The 24,070-nt window shown below is 37.5% G+C and overlaps 1 protein-coding gene across 2 annotated transcripts in view; it reads left to right on the top strand.

Annotated features, from left to right (window-relative positions):
- The window catches only part of SPEN (spen family transcriptional repressor), a 91,163-nt gene that overhangs the window by 15,379 nt on the left and 51,714 nt on the right, over positions 1-24,070 (top strand). Inside the window, exons 2-3 of one of the 2 annotated variants that reach the window (XM_047082829.1) lie at positions 12,844-13,164; positions 16,251-16,727. In XM_047082829.1, coding sequence (XP_046938785.1) covers positions 12,844-13,164; positions 16,251-16,727 — 798 coding nt within the window. The remainder of the gene's footprint in view (positions 1-12,843; positions 13,165-16,250; positions 16,728-24,070) is intronic. The other variant, XM_047082830.1, reaches the window with a different exon arrangement.

Here is a 24,070-nt window from a genome sequence, read left to right as displayed (position 1 = left end):
AAAATGTTGACTGGGGAAGTTGGTACATTTAACAAAACGATTGGCATGGAGACTAATGACTTATTTTTTTTTTTAATTTGATGGGATTAATTTCATGCCAAGGTTCCGTATTGGGAAGCATATTTACTTAAAAGTTTATAAAACAATGGAACTGAGCAAAAAAAACAAACAAACAAAAAAAAAAACACCCAAAAACTATAGGCCTTTTAAGATTCAGGAGTGATACTGTGAGCTCATTTCCTAAATCTGAGAGTAGAGGTAGTCTTCAAAGAGTTTACAGAAGTACTCATAATGGTGTATAAAAAAGAATATGGAATTTATGTATATTAACAAAAGGTGGGATACATTTTGTCTTGATTCTATTTTATCTTAGCAACCATGTAGTATGAAATAAGGATAAAAGTCACTAGTCAAGTGAAATACTGGAAGTCTTCATAAATTTCCCAAAGTCATTTTTTAAATTATCATTTTACTAGGAAGTTAGTCATAAGGTTAAAAATGAATTTCTTCTCAGCAGTTGTTAGTAATAGTCCTATTAAGTCAGGTAGGAAGCACGTTTTCAAAGAGCCCTTTGCATTCTGACTAGGAATTCTTGATGTAGATTTTTGCTATTTTTTATTCTCTTGGCTTCTGCCACTTCAACTTTGTTCTCTCCAGCCTCCCCTTTTTTCTTTTTCTTAAGTTTATTAAGGGAGGGAGGGAGAGGGAGAACCCAAGCAGGCTCTTTGCTGTCGGTGCAGAGCCCCACGCACGGCTTGATCCCAGGAACTGTGAGATCACAAACCAAGTTGAAATCAAGAGTCGGATGTTCAATCCACTGAGCTGCCCAGGCACCTCATCCTCCCCCCTCCCCTTTTTTTAAGCTTTTTAATGTTTTATTTATATGTGTATGTGTGTGTTAGAGTGAGCACGAGCGAGAGCGTGCATGAGCAGGAAAGGAGCAGAGAGAGATGGAGACCGAATCTGAAGCAGGCTCCAGGCTCTGAGCTGTCAGCACAGAGGACCCATGCGGGGCTCGAACCCATGAACTGCGAAATCATGACCTGAGCCAAAGTCGGACACTTAACCGAATGAGCCACCCAGGTGCCCCGGCCTTCCCTTTATTTTGATCAGCTTGCCTTGCTCCTTTTTCTTCACCTAACTGCTTTATTCATTGTCATTACTTTAAGAAATGGTTGATCATAAATAATCATTTGCTTCTATTTACAATTATACTTGAGCTTTTCCCAGAAAAGTCCTGTGTAAATCAGACACATTAATGAAGTTATTCATGAATTATTGTGAGAACAAATGTCTAGAAGTTAACTTGGTGGTCATCATATTCTTGCACTATATAATTTGATTCTTGCAGTACAGACTCCTTTCTCCTTTTCTCTAGAGAAAAACTTTATGAATTAGTTCTAAAATTGTCTAATAGATTCAGACTTCCTATTGATCTCACCAGTAGGATCTAAAGATTATAGAATTGGGGAGTCCGGCTGGCTCAGTTGGAGGAGTGTGTGACTCTTGATCTCGGCATCTTGAGTGTGAGCCCCATGTTGTATGTAGAGATTACTTAAATAAAAATGTAAAAAATAAAAATTTATAGAATCTTTGGAATTTTTTCTCATAATTGAATAATCTTTCAGAGGTGTACGTATCAGTTGAGCATTATCCTTTTGTTAAAAATTAAAAATTGTTAAAAGTTAAAATTTTGAATAAACTCTATGCCCACCATGGGGCTTGAACTCACGACCCTGAGATCGAGGTGCATGCTCTACTGACTGAGCCAGCCAGGCACTCCCTAAAATTAATTTTACTTAGTAAATAGTTTCTCATTAGATTGGTGTGAAATAATGCATTTTTTTCACTGACGTAATGATGCCTGTAATAGTTCTGAAGAATTTTGTCATTTAAGGCTTTACCTCGAAAACATTTTTCTCAAGAGTGAGTCATCAAATTTTCTTCTCTTTTTTTTTTAATTTTTTTTTTTTTTAACATTTATTTATTTTTGAGACAGCATGAACAGGGTGAGGGTCAGAGAAAGAGAGAGACACAGAATCTGAAACAGGCTCCAGGCTCTGAGCTGTCAGCATAGAGCCCGACGCGGGGCTCGAACCCACAGACCGCGAGATCATGACCTGAGCTGAAGTTGCACGCTTAACCGACTGAGCCACCCAGGCGCCCCAATCAAATTTTCATGTACAGCATTCTAGGCACTCACCATGGATTAGGTTAACAAATGAGTATAGTTTTGTTGCTCGAATTAAGTTCTTCGGTTTTCAGGTTTTCTTAGACCCTCCTAAGTAGAACCAATAAATAGTTTTTCATATGTAAAAAGTAATCTGTGATCATAGCAGCATTATTCACAATAGCCAAAAGATGGAAGCAGCCATAGTGTTCATGACCCATGAATGGATAAACAGAAAACATACAATGCAATATCACTCAGCCTTAGAAAGGAAGGACATTCTGACCCATGCTACAGATGGATGTACCTTGAAGAAGTTATGCTCAGTGAGGGAATCCCATGTCTATGTGGATTTCCTGTATGTACACCTATTAAATTGATTTTCGCCTGTTTAAAAAAAATTACGCTAAGTGAAATAAGGCAAATCTCAAAAGGATAAATATTGTATTATTCTACTTATAGTAGGTACGTAAAGCAGTTAAATTCATACAGACAAAGTGAAATGGTGGTTGCTTTGTTTTTTTTACGGTTATAAGCAGTATTGCAGTAAGCAATCTTGTATACTGTTTGCAGACACATGCAATTACATATACATGATCAATCCCTGTGAATGGAATTTCTGGGGATGTGTACTTAGTTCCAATCGATACTATAAAATTACCTTCCTAAGAGGTTTTTCTAATTTATACTCCTGCAGAGAGTGTTATGAAATGGCTATTCTACTCAGGCTAGTACTTCGGTATTATTAATTTAGGTCTTTGTGTTATGTGGTACCTTTTTAAAAATTCAGATTTTTAAAATTCGGATTTTCAGAAGTTTGAAATTTAGCAACTTTTTTGAGTGTATTTCTTTTGTTTACTATTTATGTGTATGTGCATATCTTATTTGTTTATTTTTATGTAATCTCCACACCCAGTGTGGGGCTTGAACCCCAAACCCCAAGATCAAGAGTCTCCTGCTCCACTGGCTGAACCAGCCAGGTGCTCCCTATGTGTATGTGCGTATTTGAAAAGAACTTTATGTTAAAATATTTTGCCTGTTTTTTTTGTTGTTGGGGCCTCTGTGTCCCTTGATTTGTAAGAGCTGTTTGTATATTTAGGGAAACATTTTATTTCTCATGTGTTACAAGTATTTCCCCCCATTTTTTGACAGTATTTTGCTATTAGGAACTGTAATTTTTATGTGGTTTATGTGGTCTTTTTCTTTATGATTTAGAGGTTTTACCCCGGGGCACCTGGGTGGCTCAGTCGGTTAAGCATCCCACTCTTTTGGCTCAGGTCATGATCTCATGGTTTGTGAGTTCTAGCCTCCCTGCCTCTGTCAGGCTCTGTGCTCACAGCATAGAGCCTGCTTGGGATTCTCTTTCTCCCTCTTCTCTCTGCCCCTCCCCAGCTCTCTTTCTCTCTCAAAATAAATAAAGTTTAAAGAAAACAGAGAGGGGATCCTGGATGTCTCATTTTGTTGAGTGTCCGACTTTGGCTCAGGTCATGATCTCCTGGTTCAGGTTTGAGCCCCACACTGGGCTCTGTGCTGTTGGTACAGAACCTTCTTCTGATCCTGTTTCCCTCTCTCTGCCCCAACCCTGCTCGAGTGCACGCACCCTCTTTCTCTCTCTAAAAAAAAAAAAAAAAAAAAAAAAGAGCTTTTACCGTTGAAAGTCTTTCCCAGACCCAAGATTATACAACAAATTAATAGGTGTTTTTTTTGTTGTTTGTTTGTTTGTGTTTTTTTTTGCTTTGCAGAGAGATAACACATATTGGCAAATTGTTACAAATCATTCTTCTCCTCCTCTTGTTTTTCTCCAGTCCTCCCTTCATCCCTCCAAGTAGAGAAACATCTCTCACGGTATTAGCTTTTTTTCTCTAGTGAGACTAGGGCTGTCTTTTGCTGGCTTTAGGGATTCTCAGTCTGTCTTTTGCCATCTTTAGTAATTATTTGTACTTAGGCAAAAGAAAGCATGATTAAAACAAGAATATGTTGTTTAAAAATAGCTTTAAATCTACTTTCTATATAAATTTATTTCACAGTAGATTTACTGAAAGAAATTCTGTGTCATTGTGACATGAAGGTGGCAGATAGTGGTTGTCATCAGTAGTGGGTTACTTATCTTCCCAGCCAGGCATACTTGAAATAGAAAATGTCTTCCAAGTGTGCCCAGTTATAGACAACACAGCATGCAGTTGATTTGTGTTTACATAACAGATGCTCATGACTAAAGGAGATACAAAATCTTTCGTATTAAAGGACAGCGACAGGCACTATTTTTTTTTTAATTTTTTTTTTTTAACGTTTATCTATTTTTGAGACAGAGAGAAACAGAGCATGAACGGGGGAGGGTCAGAGAGAGGGAGACACAGAATCTGAAACAGGCTCCAGGCTCCGAGCTGTCAGCACAGAGCCCGATGCGGGGCTCGAACTCACGGACTGCGAGATCGTGACCTGAGCCGAAGTCGGCCGCTCAACCGACTGAGCCACCCAGGCGCCCCGACAGGCACTATTTTATCATACATATATTTCTTATGACTGAGACAGCCAGGAGCCCCTATATTTTTTCTTTTATTTTTATTTATTTTTTATTTTTATTTTAGAGTGGGAGTAGGGGAGAAGGGCACAGGGAGAGAGAAAATCTTAAGCAGGCTCCATGCTCATTGCAGAGCCCAATGCGGGACTTAATCCCACAAGCCTGGGATCATGACTCAAGCCGAAATCGACACTCAGATGCTCGGGGCGCCTGGGTGGCTCAGTTCGGTAGAGTATCCAGTTTCAGCTCAGGTCATGAGCCCCACATCGAGTTTACTGCTGTTAAACTGTCAGCATAGAGCCTGCTTCAGATCCTCTCTCCCTCTGTCTCTGCCGTTCCCCTGCTTATGCTCTCCCAAAAAATGTATATTAAAAAGAAAAAAGAGAGATGCTCAACAGACTGGGCCATCCAGATGCCCCATCTTTTTCTTTTAGTAAGTTTTATTGAGATATAATCCACATTCCATAACACTCATCCTTTTAAAGTGTACGGTTCAGGAGTGCCTGGCTGGCTCATTCGGTAGAGCATGTGACTCTTGATCTCAGGGTAGTGAGTTTGAGCCCCTTGGTGGCTGTAGAATTTATGTACTGTATATATACACGTATGTATGTGTACATATATGTATATATATAGGTATATGTATATATGTGTATATGTATCTTTAAAAAAAGGCATACAATCCAGTTGTTTTGAGTATAATCAGAGTTGGGCAACCATCACTACTAATTTCAAGAACATTTTCATTACAGCATAGTGAAACTCTACGTGCGTTAGCAGGCACTCCCCATTCTCCCTTCTCCTCAGGCCCTGGCAACCACTAATCTGCTTTATATTTCTATGAATTTGTCTTTTGGATGTTTCATATAATATATGGAATTATACAATATGTGACTGGTTTTTTTTCATTTAGCATAATGTCTTCGAGGCTCATCCCTTTCTATGGACAAACTGCATTCCATTGTATGGACATACGTATACATGCACATATACATACATCTATGTAAAAAAATTTTTTTTAAAAATTTTTAACATTTATTCATTTTTCAGAGACAGAGTGTGAGCGGGGGAGGGGCAGAGAGACAGGGAGACATAGAATCCGAAGCAGGCTCCAGGCTCTGAGCTGTCAGCACAGAGCCTGATGCGGGGCTTGAACCCACGAACTGCGAGATCATGACCTGAGCCGAAGTCGGACGCTCAATGGACTGAGCCACCCAGGTGCCCCTATGTAAAAAATTTTTTTGTTCAAACCATTTATTTTGAGGGGTTTCAGGAGAAGGTGGAAAGGCTGGGAGGACAGTGAAATCCATGCCATCATCCAGATGAGATCTGCCCAGCTTCATAGTCGCTGAGTGCCAGATCATATATTTTTTTAGGTAATACATTTATTTATTTTTTAAAGTAAGCTCCATACCCAACATGGGGCTTGAACTCACGGCCTCGAGATCAAGAGTTTCATGCTCCACTAGCTAAGCCAGCCAGGTGCCCCAACCTTTGCCTGTTCTTAGAAAAGATTTTTTTTAGGCTTTTATTTATTTACTTTGAGAAAGTGAGCACACAAGCGGGGGGAGGGCAGAGAGAGAAGGAGAGAGAATCCAAGCAGGCTCTGCACTGTCAGCACAGAGCCCCTCTTGTGGGGCTAGAACTCCTGAACCGTGAGATCATGACCTGAGCTGAAATTAAGAGTCAGACGCTTAACCCACTGAGCCACCCAGCCACCCCTGTGTATTTTTAAACTGCATTCATTTTTAGATTTAATTGTAAGAACTCTTTACCAGATACATAGTTTGCAAGTATTATTTCCCTGTTTTTGTGGGTTTATATCAATTTTTGATATTTGTTTTTGGATAAAATAAGACCATTACCTTTTATCATTGTCATGCTAATAATGTAAATTTATTTTGTCATTCTAGGTCACTGTTAAAATTTAAGTTTTACTTTGGGTTTTAATTTAACTGTTACAATGAGACATGTTACAAATACCTTATTTGGCTATGTCCAAATTGTAGGCATTTTGGAATCTAAGTATGTGATTCTGAGTTGTACACCACATTTAATGTGTTGAAATCTGGGGATATCAGTAATTGTGAATGAGGTAGCTTTAATATCTACCTCTGTTAAATTGATGACAAGCAATAACTTTAATTTTAAAAGATTGGAATTGTACACTTAAAAATGGTTAAAATACCAACTGGCAGGCTCAGTTGGTAGAGCACATGACTCTTGATCTCAGGGTCGTGAATTCAAGCCCCATGTTGGGCATAGAGCTTACTTTTTAAAAAAAATGGTTAGCTTATATTGCATTTTATCACAATAAAAATGTTTTTTCACCCACAATTCTATAAGAAAAATGTGGCAAGCTCTAATTAGGTGCTCTTACAACATAACAAGTTGCTGAGGATTCTGTCTTTGGGATTGCCTGAAGTATTTCCAGTCACTGGTATAGGAAGTAAAAGTCTGACATAAGAGGGGAAACTAGCCTTTTGGTATAAATATAAGATCAAATGGGTTGATTTATAAATTAGCAATTCCTTTGTAAAAGTTATTGCTATGAAAAGGTAATTAATGTAAGTGTTGATGTTACTGTGTTATTCCAGATAGTTTAGTAGTTGTAATGAATGTGTTTATTACCCAACTGTCTGAGTTTGAAAGACGAATGATTTTGGATCTTTTTATAGTATAAAAAACAAACACACGTTTTCTTGTCTCTACTATTGATTGATTGATTGATTGATTGAGAGACAGCATGAGCAGGGTAGAGGGGGCAGAGGGAGAGAGAAAAATAGGAAGCAGGCTCGCCTGATCCCAAGACCCTGGGGTCATGACCTTAGCTGAAATCAAGTCAGATGCCCAACTGACTAAGCCACCTGGTGTCCCTCTTTTCTCTGCTATTCTAGGTAGCCTAACCAAGCTTTAATGTTTATCTTTTAGGCCTTTTTATACCTTATGACATGTTCATTTGATCTTTGCTTTGTTTCTCTCTGTGCCTATTGGCCATTTGCTTTTGAATAAGCAACATGTTGGCCATAATGGGATGGAAGGGTGGGAAATACACAAAGCTATTGGTAGTTTGATAAAACATATAATGTTTGGAAAATGATATTTTGCATTTTACATGAGTAGATGTGTAGGTTAATTGCATGCCTCATCAGAGAAGCTGATATTGTTCTTGTATATAATTCTGTAACTCTTCCTTACAAAATTTTTTAGTGTTTTTTATTTATGAGAGAGAGAGGCAGAGTACGAGCAGGGGAGGGGCAGAGAGAGGGAGACACAGAATCAGAAGCAGGCTCCAGGCTCCCAGCTGTCAGCACAGAGCCCAACGTGAACTGTGAGATCATGACTGAGCTGAAGTCAGAAGCTCAACAGACTGAGCTACCCAGGCACCCCATAATTCTATTAACTCTTACCTGGGATAGCAGGACAGCATTGAAGCTTTAGAAAGGATCTCTTTACCTGAAAATGCAGAAGTAATGTTAGTAATCATAAAAGACTCAGAGGGGATCTTTTAACTCTAGGAGTTAACTGGGCAAAGTAGATGTAGAATTTGATTGTATTTTCTAAGCGGAGTGGACCTGTTGTCTTGTTTCAAAAATGACTTGGGGAGGATTGTTTTCTGTAGCAGGAGGCTTTGTGTGAAAAGGCAGTACTGTATGTGGCTGTTCTTTACTATTGCTTATTGGTAAGGTCTGTTGCAAAAACTAGGATTAAAATTAATTATTGAATTTTAATGGTAACCCAGCCATTAATGGTTGAGTACAGTGCCTTCTTGGAAAGAAGAGGTATTGGGAGAATTCATTGGGTTTTAGCATACTAATGTCTTTAGCTTTATGTAATGGTGTTGCTTTGGAAATTATAGAGTAAGCTTCTTGTAGAGTTGATAAAAACAGTTTAGAATAGGAGGACTCTTCACCTATCAGGACTAAATTATAATTAAATTCCCTGAGACTGGGGATCTTTGTTTTGCTCCCTGATATGCATCAAGTGCCTAGAACAGTACTTATTAAAAAGCATATAATTAATTGAATTGGGTTCTTAGTCTCTTATACTCCCATGCTTTTCCTCAACTATGTCAATATTGCTTTCTAATGTGAGCTCTGAGGCCATTAATTCAGTGAAATTATATTCTTCAAGGAACTGCTAACGATGGTCAGTGCTTGTTACATAAATTGTCCATTGCTGAAAGGAGACCAAACATTTCACCAGACCCGGTATTATTTTGGATAACTTTTTTTTTTTTTTTTTTTTTTTAATTCTAAGTAGGCTTCACACTCAACATGAGGCTTGAACTCATGACCCAGAGATCTTAGTAAGAGTCTTATGCTCTACTGATGGAGCCAGCCAGGTGTTCCTCTTTTGGGTAATTTTTACATTGACTCTTAAAAATTCAGAAGAATACAGTGTGTGTTGATAAATTTAATATTTTTTAATTTTGAAGGTTTTTGACCAACCAGAAACCAATTTAGTATTGTTTTTTGACTGGTTTTGGAGACAAACCTATAAGATTGTTATATACTGCAGCTTATAACCATCAAACACAATTTATTAGCTTTATGTTCTCATTTATTTTAAACTTAGTTTCTCTTAATTCTTTAAAAATTATAAATGAGATAGTAACACAACCAGTGACACTGTAATTTTAGAAAAAGTTATTTTGTATGTATTACTGGAAAATACTCCATAGGTTCTCTGAAAACCTGTATCTACTGCTTGATATAGTTCAGAAAGGAAACAGTGTCTAATTATGGTTTCTTTTTTTTTTTTAATTAGTAAACGTCAGATAAATGTCGCATCTTGATACTTGAGGAATACTTGAAAACTGTAGAAAATGTGTTGTTTCAGAAAGCGTAGACAAAAGTCAGGATGTTGTATTTACCAGTTGAGTGTTCATGGTATGAAGAGTTGGCTTTTTTTTTTTTTTTAATTTGGAAATTTCCAGTCTTCACATTGTAGAAGAGTAATATAGAATTGTAATATCTGATTAAGTTCTCCTTTGTTAAATTGGAAGATAGATTTGTATGTGTTTTCTTTCCAAAGTGTGCTTTCCTTAATATAAAAATGATAGAGGGGCACCTGGGTGGTTCAGTCAGTTGAGGTTTCCGCTCAGGTCATGATCTCCTGGTTGGGTTCAAGGGATCAAGCTCTGCATTGGGCTCTATGCTGACAGCACAGATTCTCTGTCTCTGTCTCTCCCTTCCTCCCTCTCTCCCTTCCTCCCTCTCTCCCTTCCTCCCTCTCTCCCTTCCTCTCCCTCTCCCCCTTCCTCTCCCTCTCTCCCTCCCTCTCTCCCTCCCTCTCTCCCTCCCCTTCTTGCACAATGCGCACACACTCTAAATAAATAGACAGGTAGATATTTAGAAAAAGAATAGAGATGGTGAGCCCACCTTATCTGCATTATCTGTGGATTATCTGGTCCCTCTTTCAGTATTGCATTTAGCTCTTTATTATTCAAGACATAAGCTTAAACATTTGTTTTCCTTGTATTATTCTTCGGCTAACTAACTTTTTTTAATGGGGAGTTGCTTCCCTCTGCTGCTTCCCTCTTTTTTCTTTTTTAGTAGAAAAACCTATGTATGCATCCTTCTGTTTAGTGATAAACTTTGTGGGTGTGGTAAAATATACATACTATAAAATTATTTTAACCATTTTTAGGTATACAGTTCAGTGGCATTAAGTACATTCACAGTGTTATATATAACCATCACCACCATCTATTTCTAGAATTTTTTCATCCCATATGGAAATTCCATACCCATTAAGCAATAACTCCCATTTCCCCCTTCTCCCAGCTCCTGGTAACCTCTATTCTACTTTCTGTTTTGATGAATTTGCCTATTCTAGATACCTCATACAAGTGGAATCATAAGGTAATATTTTCCCATTTTGTCCAGCTTATTTCATTTAGTATGATGTTTCAAATTTTTATCCATGTTGTAGCATGTATCAGAACTTTGTTTCTTTTTACATCTCTCTCTCTCTCTCTTTTTTTTTTTTTTAAGTTTATTTTTGAGAGAGAGCGAGCAGGGGAGGGGCGGGGAGAGAAAATTCTAAGCAGGCTCCATGCTGTCAGCACATAGCCCAACACGGGGCTCGAACTCTCACAAACCATGAGATCATGACCTGAGCCGAAATCAAGAGTTGGATGCTTAACTTATTGGGCTACCCAGGTGCCCCATCTATTTATGTCTTAATGTACTATTCCATTTATGTGTATTTCACATCTTATTAATTCATTGGTAGACACTTGGATTGTTTCCATCTTTTGACTGTTGTGAATAATGCTTCAGTGAACACTGCTGTCTGCATAATTATTTGAGCACCAGTTTCCATTTCTTAAAGGAGTGGAATTGCTGGGTCATATGGTAATTCTATGCTTAACTTTTTGGGAAAATGCCAAACTTTTCCACAGTTGCTGCACCATTTTACAGTTCTACCAGCTCTGCACTAGATTTCAAATTTCTCCTCATTCTTGTCAACACTCGTTCTTCCCCCCCCCCCAATAGTCATCCTAGTGGGTGTGAAGTGGTATCTCGTGGTGGTTTTGATTTGCATTTCCCTAATGACTAATAATTTCGAGCATATTTTACTGTTTATCTGCCATCTGTGTGTCTTCTTTGTTGAAGTGTTTTGCCTATTTAAAAAAAATGGGTTGAGTTATAAGGTTTTTTGTATTCTGGATACAAGTCCTTTGTCAGATATAATGGAAGGTATTATTTAATGTTTGTATGGAAAGAAAAGAACTATTTCAATTTCGAACAATTTTTTCCCATATTAAAAAGATCCTTTCATTACTTCATTAACAAATAATCTTGTTACTTTTAGTTCAGTTGCCGGATGAAATTGAGTTTTAGGGTTATGTTTCCCTTGTGAGAGATAGTAACTTAAATCATACTACAGGATGTAAAGAGGAAAGTTCTGCTTTCTGATAATGTCAGCTTCTTCAGGGGAAGTGTAAAATTATGATTTTGGGTTGTCAGCAAATACGAACGCTATATTTAAAAGTGCTGTGCCTGCCTTTCTAAAATGCCAAATTGCAAGTACATAAAACATAATTAACTCCTAATGAAATTTGTAGAAATTTCATGACTTTTAAAATTCCAAGTCCTGGTATTTCTTATATATATGCTTCAAAATATAAAAGGTGTCCTAAAATTTTTCTTTGCAAACATAATGATTTTTTAATAAAAATGGGAACATATGGTCTATCAAAAGATTTTCTCAAATTTATTAATTTGTATGAAAAACAATTCTAACTATGCCTAAATTATGTTTTAATAGTTTTAACCTCCTGAAGAAATTAAATAGCAGAAAACTGCATTAAAAAAATTAGACTGACACTGGAAAATAAGTAGACACACAATACTGGATTTATTTTACCTTTAAGATATGAAATCATCTCATTTTTTCATTAAGACCATTTTCACTTATTGAGTTAAAATGAAATCTAAAGTAGCTGTTATCAGTCACAATTTTTACCTTAATAAACATCTTTAAAGATTTCTAAGTAACATTGAACAATCTTAGGTTTAATATCTTTTTTTAGGATGTGAAAATTCCTAAAACTTCTGAGAGATTCATTTCAGCTGTTTCTTGAAGGGGAAAGTAATTTAGTAAATACTGTGTTTAAGAAGTGAGAACAATAAAATGGTTAAAACATTTGTGAACTTTTGGGGTTCCTGGCTGGCTCAGTCAGTAGAGCTTATGACTCTAGTTCTCAGGGGTCATGAGTTCAAAGCTCCGTGTTGGTATAGAGCTTACTTTAAAAAAAAATTTGTAGGGACGCTTTACTGGTTCAGTTGGTTAAGTCTCCCAACTCTTAAATTAGGCTCAGGTCATGATCTCACCACACCAGGCTCTGTGCTGAGCTCTGTGCTAGACACGGAGCCTACTTAAGATTCACTCTCCCTCTGCCCCTTCCCTGCTTGTGTGCATGCTCTTTTTCTCTTGTTCAAAGAAGGAAAGATTTTTAAAAATGTGTACATTTTTGCCCCAGGAAAGAAAAGTGTGAGTGTGAAAGCCGTTCCAAGTGTCACTTTGCAATTCCTCCCATGTTCATAGACAATGTAAATTGTCTAAAAATATGAAGCAAATTCTCAAAAACTGTTTTTGGAAAATTATTCCTATGCAACAATAATGTTGGTTTTATTTTTTCCAGATATGGCCGCGTGGAAAGTGTCAAAATTCTCCCCAAGAGGGGATCTGAAGGAGGAGTGGCTGCCTTTGTGGATTTTGTGGACATCAAAAGTGCACAGAAAGCTCACAACTCAGTCAACAAAATGGGAGATAGAGACCTACGCACGGATTATAATGAACCAGGCACCATTCCGAGTGCTGCTCGGGGATTGGATGATACAGTTTCCATAGCATCTCGTAGTAGAGAGGTTTCTGGGTTCAGAGGAGGTGGTGGAGGGCCTGCTTATGGCCCCCCACCATCACTTCATGCACGAGAAGGACGTTATGAGCGGAGACTTGATGGGTAAGTTCCAAGGTTTCTGTAGGCAGGTATTTTGTATTTGATATGGTGAGAAACAGAAACTCATATTTAGGGGCCCCAGATGGATTTAAAGTTTTGGGCATTCTCAATGTTTCCTATTTTGGGTTGGAAACGGAAGTGATTTCTTCCCAGTGGCTGGTATCTTGTGGAATCGTAGAGGATATTTCCTGCAGCTGGTTGGATATCTACTCCTGAGATGTAAAGTGGTGGAAGATTTTGTATGGCAGTATCATTTTTGGAGTTACCTGTCTTCTAGAGTTAACTATTCCTTCTCTTGGATAATGTGAAGGCCTTCCTTGGATATATCTCTGCTATCTGATGGAGCTATTTGGCTACAGATTTGTGGTTGTACTATATGGAATATATCTGGAATATTAGAGCCTACAGATTCTTTTAGAAGTTGATATCTGCTTCTCAATTTTCACTACATAAAGTGTACAAACGAATTGGATTGTCACAAAAAACCTAGCAGACCATAATGATTCAACCGCTTGGATTCTACAAACAATACTTTAATCTGGAAATCTGTACTTGGATGAAGAAGAGTGAAGGCACTGTTTGATTTTTTTCCATTTTGGATCTACACAGTTTCCATGTTGGAATTATACTCCTTGATGGAATGGGGGAAAATTGAGATAATGAATGTTTCTAAATCTTGGAATATAGCCATGCTTTTCTGATTGCTGGAATGTATGGGATGTCATGCAGTCAAGATTCCATTAGCCCAGGGGAAGAGGATTACTGTTTTGTTTCTTAAACAAGTTGCTGTCCAATTAAAGGTACTTTAGCGTTGAACACATGGTGACGATCAGTTGCGGATACAGCAATCAAAATTGACTGTGCTGGATGGCTACAAAGGTGAACTATTGGCGAACAACTGTTACTTCCTCATTTGGTGGAATCCTAGAGATATTTCCTCTTCTGTCAGCTGCCTGATTCATACTTAGGGCTGGAAATTTTTATAAATGTGGATGAATTTATAATTGTCTGCTATCTCAAGAAAGAAGTCTGGGGGTTTGAGAGTTACAGTTTGTCTGGGACTACTTGCTTCCAGTGGAATTATTTTATCTGGTCACTAAGATTTTTTTCCTTGTGGTTCATCTAAATATCATTTGACACCCTTGCCCATTAAGAAGGTGGATTACCCCCGTAAGAGGGGCCAAAATTGGGGAAGTTATGTTCACAATTCTCTCCCTAGATTTAATTGGGATTATAGGTCGTGTTTCCACACTTGGAAAAGGTTGGTATGTCCTGACCTGTGTATATTAGCCCCTCTCCTAACCCAAGTCAAACTCTCTCTTTTTTTCCCCCCACTAACTCTAGAAGTATTTAGTACTAATAGATGAATCAAAGAATAGCTATTAGATTTCAGCTCTGCTAGCTCTTGTGCCTGCCTTCTGTATCTTCCTAATGGATAAGAACTTCGCATATTTATAAAATATCAGCTGTAGAAGTAATTCTCCTAGAACTATTGCTTATTGCTTCTGGTATATCATTAATAACAGCTTTTACCAATTAACATTTGATAGGGTGCTAATTGAATTATTTGTGAAATTTTCTCTTTAAATCTCAAAGGAAACCCTATTGTTTGTTAGGCATTGAAATATCTATCCAAATGCCAGCAATGTAGCAAATTTAGAAAGGAGAAAGTTATTTAATACATTTAAAAAGGAAAGATATTACTGAATTTTTTGCCCTGCCAGTTGCTTTACATCGTAGCAGCAAATAGCAAAAACAGCCTGGGAAGGTATGGTTGCTACTAAGTGAAATGGTGGCTGTAAATGAAGATTAGTGGAGAGATAAGGATCTATGTATATATTGGGGGCATAGTATTAGTTTTAAGATTTTTTTTCAGATCCTAATTCTTCTGTTTCTTTTGTTATTCCTTAATGCTTTGATAGATTAATCCAAAGATAAGGTTGAGAAGAAACTCTCAAATTCAGATTCAAGTAATGAAATGGTCTTTTAGGAACTCAGGAAATGAGTTCTGGTTTCCTACAAAAGTAGAAAATGTTAAGATTTCTTCATAGGATTAGAATTTGTTTTTAATACTAGCACAGAATTGCATGTGTGTAATGGAACATATGCAACAACAGTTTTTGTAACCGTAGGTTGGCAAATATTCTTGTCCGACAAAAAATACCTTTAAGTTAAACCATTGCTGATAGCAACCTTCGAATATCTTACAGTTCCCAAAATTGGCTGATTTCATCAGAGGCAATTTGAGTTTAGCTAAAACCTAAGAGAACATATTTCCTGTAACCATTAAGTACAAATATTAACACGTCGAATCATGGAATAGGCGTTTTAAAAATTCTGTAGAATTTGATAGCACCATGAGATAAAATAATGTTTATCCTTTAATTAAATTTGCCATAGAACAGCATGTGTCAACCCATCATTTTGATATCCTAAGTGGTTTTCTTTTTCTTTTAAGATTCCATTTCTGTTATTAAATGTGATTGCTTGGGCACAGCAATTTACATAATCTAATAGTTTTTATAATTACCCAAGAAGTCAAAAGTGAGAAAAAGTCACACTTAAAATTTTTTTCTGGACTTTTTTGAAAATGCCCTCTTACTGCTGGGACATACATTGCAATAGGGCTTTCATGTCTGTGTTAAAATGTATGATGGAAATTTTGCCTAAAATAAATTTGCTAAGTAAGTAAAAGTTTGGTGTATATTATAATCAGATGGAAGTATAGAAAACGTTGATATTAAAATGGTAGTCTCTTCTTGTTCCATTTAACTACAAGTGAAAAGGAGATGGTATATGTATATTTCTGTATGTAAGCCAGAAAATCCCTAATAAAAAGAGCAGCTGACTTGCAGAACACTAGTCATGAAAGCCCGATATACACAATGATTGCTCAGCTGTGAAGGTAATATTTGGAGTCAAGTAAAATGTTAAGCTTGGTAGTATTTGCTTACTAAGTAGGTTAATGCTGTTTAGAAAATGACCAGTTGCAGACAGACAATGCTGAAGTGAATGTTTGCATGACTTGCTTTTAGTTTTGCTTGCCCTTTTCTGATTGATTAAATATTTTTCCCCCCTCCTAAATGCAGGGCTTCAGATAACAGGGAGCGTGCTTATGAACATAGTGCCTATGGACACCATGAACGGGGGACGGGAGGATTTGATCGGACAAGACATTACGATCAGGATTACTATAGAGATCCTCGCGAGCGGACTTTACAACATGGGCTCTATTATACTTCTCGGAGTCGAAGTCCAAACCGTTTTGATGCTCATGACCCCCGATACGAACCTAGGGCTCGGGAGCAGTTTACACTGCCCAGTGTGGTACACAGGGATATCTACAGGGATGATATTACCCGGGAGGTACGAGGCAGAAGGCCAGAGCGGAATTACCAGCACAGCAGGAGTCGGTCACCACATTCATCCCAGTCTAGAAATCAGTCTCCTCAGAGGCTGGCTAGCCAAGCGTCTAGACCCACAAGGTCCCCTAGCGGCAGCGGCTCTAGGAGTAGATCCTCCAGTAGTGATTCAATCAGCAGCAGCAGTAGTACCAGCAGTGACAGGTAGGTTAACAGCCTTTTGTTATAACAGACAAGCTGTTGAATAAATTGTCTCAAATTCTCAACAATCAGTGGTAATGATTTGTAGCATAGTAATATTTTTAAAAGTAAGTAATCTTGGATCATGTACGAATGAAGAAGCTTTGATTAGCGGGTGGCCATTGAATTCATTCTGTCTGATAACTGAAATTAAGCAATTTGCAAATACTGTTTCATGTTTCAGATGCTCAATATTAAAATGGCCAAAAGAGGCAGAAAAACGGTAACTTTAGCTGAATGAAGTAAATCCTGTGCCATTGAAAATGTGGTATCTCTACAGTTTTTAATTGCTTGGGTGTATAATGCTAACTTATTTCTATTATTTTGGTTGGAAATTCATAAAAGCTGTTTGGTTAAAGATGTATTGGTGAAATATATTGTTGACACATTTAATATCAATGACTAAATGAACTTATGAATACCTTTTAACTAATTTTAACAACAAAGTGGTAGCCAATTTATAAACTCAAGTAGAAAAGCTTTCTTTAAACGCAGGTTGTAACTTAGCTGTTCACTAAGGCTTGAGTGAGCTAATTTCATTAGTTGGGAATTTTTTTACAAAGGAGTTTTACCCTAAAGATGAAAATAATAACTCGAAGGTAAACTTAACAGGAAAGAGCTTCGAAGTTTATCATAGATCTAGGTAGACAGTAGAGCTTATTACTCATTTTAATAATCTTGGACACGTTACTTGGACAAGTTGCTCTCTATGCCTCAGCTTCTCATCTCTTATGAGAATCGTGCTTTAAAATTATGTGAAGATTGAAATGAAAGAATGTATTTCACATGCTGAGCTTGATGCCTCTATATATTTAATAAATGCTGCCTTTAATAATTGCTAGCTATTATTATTCAGTTGATAATCTTTAATCATTTTCCATTTCCGGTTACTGTTTTTCAATCTATTTGTCACAGATACCATAGTTTTATATTTAGGGGGTATATATTTTAAATTTACAGGATACGAATTTTTTGACCTGATTAAAATGCCCAGATTAATTATTTCTCTTTTAGTATTGCCTGCTTAGAATTAATTTAAGAAAAGTAAATGATCATGTAATTGGGGAAAATTAGGTTCTGGCTCCACATTTGCAGCCTCTGTCAAGGATGAAAACCCTTATCTTTCAGCTCTCACATGGATGAAAACCCTTAACTGGGGTGCCTGGATGGCTCAGTCAGTTAAGCGTCTGTCTGACTATGGTGTCAGCTCAGGTCATGATCTCATGGTTTGTGAGTTTGAGCTCATTGTCTCTCTTTCTCTCTCACCATGCCCCTCCCCTGCTCTTGGTTGCGTTCTTGTTCTCTTGTTCTCTCTCAAATAAACATCAAAAAGAAAAAGAAAACCCTTAACTTCTCTTGATTTTATTTTTGGTATATTGTTGAGGTAAATGATTGACTAGATTCATTTGAATTCTTTTTTTTTTTTTTTTTTTTTTTTTTACTGTTTATTTTTGAGAGAGTGCAAGCAGGAGAAGGGCAGAGAGAAGAGGACAGAAGATCTCAAATGGGCTCTGCTGACAGCAGCGAGCCCAGTGTGGGGCTCAAACTCATTAACTGTGAGTGAGGTCATGACCTGAGCTCAAGTCAGACACTCAGCCGACTGAGCCACCCAGGTGCCGTGAGATTCATTCAAGTTCTATAAGCTGATTATAAAGTCTTGTCATGTCCCACTTTCTCCTACATGGAATTAAAGTGTTTAGGTTTTAGTCATTTTCCATAAACCTATCTCATTAAAGGGATGCCATGGCATTTTATTGGGTCAAAATGAAACATCATTTAGTGCCTTCAGGATTGTACTTAGTGGGAGTGATAGTGGTTTGGTATCTAACCCTTAGCATTGTAGGCTCAAAAGCTTGAACCCAAAAGTCATCTGATCAATTTGGTGAAGTTAATTCCTGTTCATATAAGCAAAAGGAGCAGTTATATGCTTCTGAATATTTACAGTCAGAAAGATAACTGCCACAAAGGCAGGATGAGCTTAGAAAATCTGCAGGGGTACTAAATTACAATCAGTAGAAGATATTTCCTCCTCTGTCACCTGCCTGATTGATACTTGGGGATGGAAGTTTTTATGATTTAGGGATATGAGGGATGTGTAGGATTTTAACAAGAGGAGAGGTGAGTTTTAGGCTAGACAGGGAACATTGTGGGCTGAAGGAACAACCTGAAGAGGTACAAGTGGTGGAAGAATGTTTTACAAACAGCAAATAATTTAGAGTGACTTAGCCATGATAATGAATTTGGGTTTGATTCTTCATGCAGAGATGAGTGGTTGAAAGATTTTGAGAAGGGAGATAGTTTGTTGAGGTCTGTGCTTTAGAAGGGCATTTGGTGACTTAGAATAGGAAAGGCAGAGACTGCAGTTAGGAGCCTATTTCAGTAGTTTGGAAAAGGAAAACTTGGACTCTGAGAATGCCTAAGTTGGGACAAGCAGGAGAGACATAGTAAGAATCAGATTATGTTGATTTGTGGAAAAACAGAATGAATTTTTTGGAGATGGGACTCAGTGATGGACCTTTTGATGCTATCCTGTGAGAACAGGACCAGGTCTTCCTTTGTGCACACCACAGAGCCTAGTCTATTGTCTGTCTCAAAGTACATGTTCAATAAATAGTTGAAATACTTGGTTACAGTTCTTAGTTAACACAGGATAAAGCAAAATTGTTGTAAATAGCTAAAAGATTTGATACTGTGATTGAAACAAGTGTGGGAAATAGTCTTTTGGTGTGCAGAGCATATCTCTTATCCCTGGCTTCAGCCTCCTTTTTATCAAATGCCCTCTTCTCCTTTATTATGTTGACTTCAGAGTGCAGTATTTTGAGATGTTATATAGATTCACAATGTTCAATTTCCTTTTGGAAGAAATAAGTTCTTTTTTCTAATCTTTAAAACTTTATGACTGTGAAACTATGACCTTCCAAGGTCTTTAAAAATGTTTAAGATTAACATTTTGTAGTAGATAAAATATAGTTCAGTTCTAGCTATAGAAACAAGCTTGTATTCTGTCTGCATGACATGGGAAGTTAATCACTCTCCATCCCCCTTAATTATTAGAACTTTGGTGAACAGATTCCTAGCAGTGCATTTCAAATGAGTAAACATGGGATTAATAGCAGTTTGGTTGTGAAGTCTTTATGAATGACACACCTACAGTTTCTGCATAACTGTTATCAGTATTTAACTGGTGAGAACTGGGACTTAACGGTATAAAAACTTCCATGTGGGAACACCTGGGTGGCTCAGTCAGTGTGTCCAACTTTGGCTCAGGTCATGATCTCAGTTTGTGAGTTCAAGCCCCGCATTGGGCTCTGTGCTGACAGCTCAGAGCCTGGAGCCTGCTTTGGTTTTTGTGCCTCCCTCTCTCTGCCCCTACCCTGCTCGCGCTCTCTCTCTCTCTGTCTCTCTCTCTCAAAAAAAAAAAAAAAAAAAAAAAAAATTAAAAATTGAAAAAAAATTTTTTTAATTAAAAAAGAACTTCCCTATGTGCAGCCCTATGATGCTCTGTCTCTTTCTCTGTCATGGTTTAGGAAGTCACTGTTCTTTCCAGCAGAAAATTTTAAATATGTAAATTCCACAAAAGCATTTATTTTCAAAGTCCTAATTGAACTTGAACATACTTTATTTCTATAGTTTCTTTTTCCTATCATGTTAATGAATTTTCTTTAATATAGGTTAAGGGAATTGAAGAAGAATTTATGGAACTTAAATTAGTTCATAAACTTTCCCAATAATCTTAAAGTTTTGGTTTTTTTTTTTATGTTTGTTTATTTTTGAGAGAGAGAGAGAGCAAGCATGAGTTGGGGAGGGGCAGAGAGAGGGAGAGAGAGAATCCCAAGCAGGTTCAGCACTGTCAGCACAGAACCACATGTGAGGCTTGATCTCATGAATTGTGAGATCATGACCGGAGCTGAAACCAAGAGACAGATGCTTAATTGACTGAACCACCCAGGTGCCCCTTAAAGTAGGTTTTGATTGTCCTTTGTTTCCCAGTTGTTTACTTCAATCACAACCAAAGATGATTGGCCTAGCTTAGGGTCCCTGAACTTGGATCAGGAAAATGACATCTTTTCACTTACTAGTAACATATAACTGAAATTAAGTATTGCCTCCCATTATGAAAATAGGCATCAAAAACCAGTGGTACTAACAGTATGAGTTACTTTGTTACCAGTATAAATCCACAGGTAATTCTGCAGGTATCTCAGAATTGGGCTTCTAGTCATCATTACTGGGAAGCAGTTATTAAACTCAATGTTAAGTATTGTAATTTAATGTCAGTGAAGACATTACTATACCACAAAACTTAAATCTTTTAATAACCATGTCAATATAATTGTTTTCCCTTTTATTCCTATTTACTTTACTTCATGTATTTAGAAACACTATTTGAAAAGTGGTATATAGACTTCACCAGATTGCTGAAAGGGTATCCTGGCAGTTAGTTGTTGATTTTACACCTTACAGAAGTTTACTGAATGAATGAGGGGGAAATGGATGAAAAGGGTAAAAGGAGAGAGTTGAGATTTGGATAATCTGAAACATTTTCTTATTCCATTCCCTCCTATTCAATAGATTACTTCTCTAAATCTCTTTTTAGTATAAAGTTAACTTTTGAATTTACATTCAGCCATCTATTTAACAAATATTGTGTTGTGCACCAGATCTATAGAATAAGATGGTTTGTATGGAGCCCCAAGAATAAAACTAGTTTATTTTATTTATATATTATCAAAGCTTGCGTGCTAGCTTCTATCTCTCTCTCTCTCTCTCTCTCTCTCTCTCTCTCTCTCTCTCTGTCTGTCTATCTATTTTTAGAAATCTCTGTACCCAGCATGGGGCTCAACTCTTGACCCTGAGATCAGGAGTTGCATGCTCTTCTGATTGAGCCAGCTAGGTGCCCAAGAATAGAACTAGTTTAGATTAAGCATTTGCAATGGCTAATACAAAACAAAAACTATGTATGTGTCTAATTAAGAGCTAACATGTAAAATTTTATTAATCTGGGTGTATGGCTAGGTGCATCTTTTCAACTTTCCAAAGGCAGCCCCATCCTCTCCCTTAAAAGCTTTTTGGGCTCTGGTCAACCTTTGCCTTTTTGTTCTTCTGAACTCTGTTGGTTTGTCTTTCTAAATATGTCCAGTAACTACAGATTTTAATTCTTTTTAGTCACAAAAATAGGTATTTAGGTGGAAAGAAAATGAATATAGTAGTAAGCAAAGAAAACTGCATGAAAATAACTAGCAGATAACATCTCATTGTCTCTTTTCTCTTTGTGGCTTTTGGTAAGCCATGTGGCGTTAAATTGTGCTTAGTTACCTGTTTGAGTAAATCTGAATATACGGCAAGCTTTTTTACCTATATAGAGTTTTAAAATTAGAATAAGTTGATTTAGAAAATACCTGTGAAATTTCATGGGTTTTTTTTTTTTTTGGTATAGTTATTACATTACTAGAATTTTTTTATGTTGTCATAGTTGGAAGATTTTTTTTTTTTAAGTAGGCTCCATGTCTACTGTGGGATTTGAACTCACAACCCTGAGATCAACGACTCTGAGATCATGAGTCACATGCTCTACTAACTGAGCCAGCCAGGTGCCCCCATAGTTGGAAGATTTAAGGAAGAAGCTTGGGGACAGCAAAGGGGAAGACAGAGAGAGATACTCTTTTTTTTCTTACATTCTAGATCAGGAAAACTGACATTTGTGGTGTTTATTTAAAGTAACGAGAAAAGCCTATAGAACTTAGAACAGCCATGGGTGGCTCAGTGGGTTAAGTGTCCAACTCTTGGTTTTGCCTCAGGTCATGATGTCACAGTCTTGAGACCTTGTCAGGCTCTGTGCTGACAGTGCGGAGCCTGCTTGGGATTCTTTCTCTCCCTCTCTGTCTATCCCTCCCCTACTCGTTCTCTCGTGTTCGCGCGCGCGCGCTCTCTCTCTCTCTCTCTCTCTCTCAAAATAAGTAAATAAACTTAAAAATAAAAGAACTTAGGGGAGCCTGGGTGGCTCAGTCAGTTAAGTATCTGGCTCTTGATTTTGGCTCAGGTCATGATCTCGCAGTTCATGAATTGGAGCCCCACGTCAGGCTCTATGCTGACAGTGCAGAGCCTGCTTGGGATTCTCTTTCCCTCTCTCTCTCTGCTTCTCTCTCTCTCTCTCTCAAAAATAAGTAAATATTTTTAAAAATTTTGGAGCAATCAGACTCTTCAGCTGTGATGCTGTATTAAGATATGGTGTGATTTATGCTAAAGCCCCTATCTTGTCTAATGTCTTACCTTTGCAATTGAAATGATTTACTTCTTATTGAAAGGGAAATGAAACTTCTTCTTTGGCTAGTATTATTTGTAGACCTCACTTTTATATTTCTTTTACATATATATGTTTTAAAATTTTATTTATTTTAGAGAGAGTGTGCACGTGAGCTGGGGAGAGGGGCATGGGGGGGAGGGGAGGGAGAGAGAGAGGGAGGGAGGGAGGGAATCAAGCAGGCTCCACTCTCAGCACAGAGCCTGATGTGGGGCTCAATCCCACGACCCTGGGATCATGACCTGAGCCGAAATCAAGAGTTATACATTCAACCAACTGAGCCACTCAGACGCTCCTCTTTTATATTTTTGAGTAAATTATATCAAAGTTGTCATAACCCTACTCATTTCTAATGGTAGACAATTTAAGATTATTTTTCCTGAAGTATATTTTAACAGTAATTAGAATATTGAACACATTCTGGATTTTTACAACAGATACAGTTAAAAGTGCTAAAGAGCTTTTTATTCTATAAAGACCAATTCTGCTAGTCATTTTGTGAACGGTCAAGACGTTATAGATTACAGTTTACTAGAGGGGGAGTTAAAAAAATTTTTTTTAATGTTTATTTATTTTTGAGAGAGATACAGAGAGACCGAGTGCAAGCGAGGGAGGGGCAGAGAAAGAGGGAGACACAGAATCTGAAGCGGGCTCCAGGCCCTGAGCTGTCAGCACAGAGCCCGAAGCAGGGCTTGAACTCCCGAACGGTGAGATCATGACCTGAGCCGAAGTCGGATGGATGCTCAATCGACTGAGCCATCCAGGTGCCCCAAGGGGGAGTTTTATTCAAATACCCTTTTGTCTGTGATTTAATGAGGAGGCTGGTGGTTGTTAAGTAGGGAGAGAGAATTTTCTTTCAAGTTTGTGTAGAAAAATTTCCAAAATTACTGTCATCTTGCAGGCTTGTGAAAGAATATGGACGAAGCTGATTATGTGAGAGGGAAGCCATTGGGATTAATAGTGACCGTGTATTTTTCATTTCTCTTATTTTACAAGTATGTTTATT

Source organism: Lynx rufus, unplaced genomic scaffold (assembly GCF_022079265.1).
Source record: "Lynx rufus isolate CCGP_SWC_20201006 ecotype Redwood Valley unplaced genomic scaffold, mLynRuf1.p SCAF_2, whole genome shotgun sequence".
In the NCBI taxonomy this organism is placed as follows: Eukaryota; Metazoa; Chordata; class Mammalia; order Carnivora; family Felidae; genus Lynx; species Lynx rufus.
The sequence above is the reverse complement of the archived record's forward strand: the minus strand, read 5'-3'. Positions and strand labels throughout refer to the sequence as shown.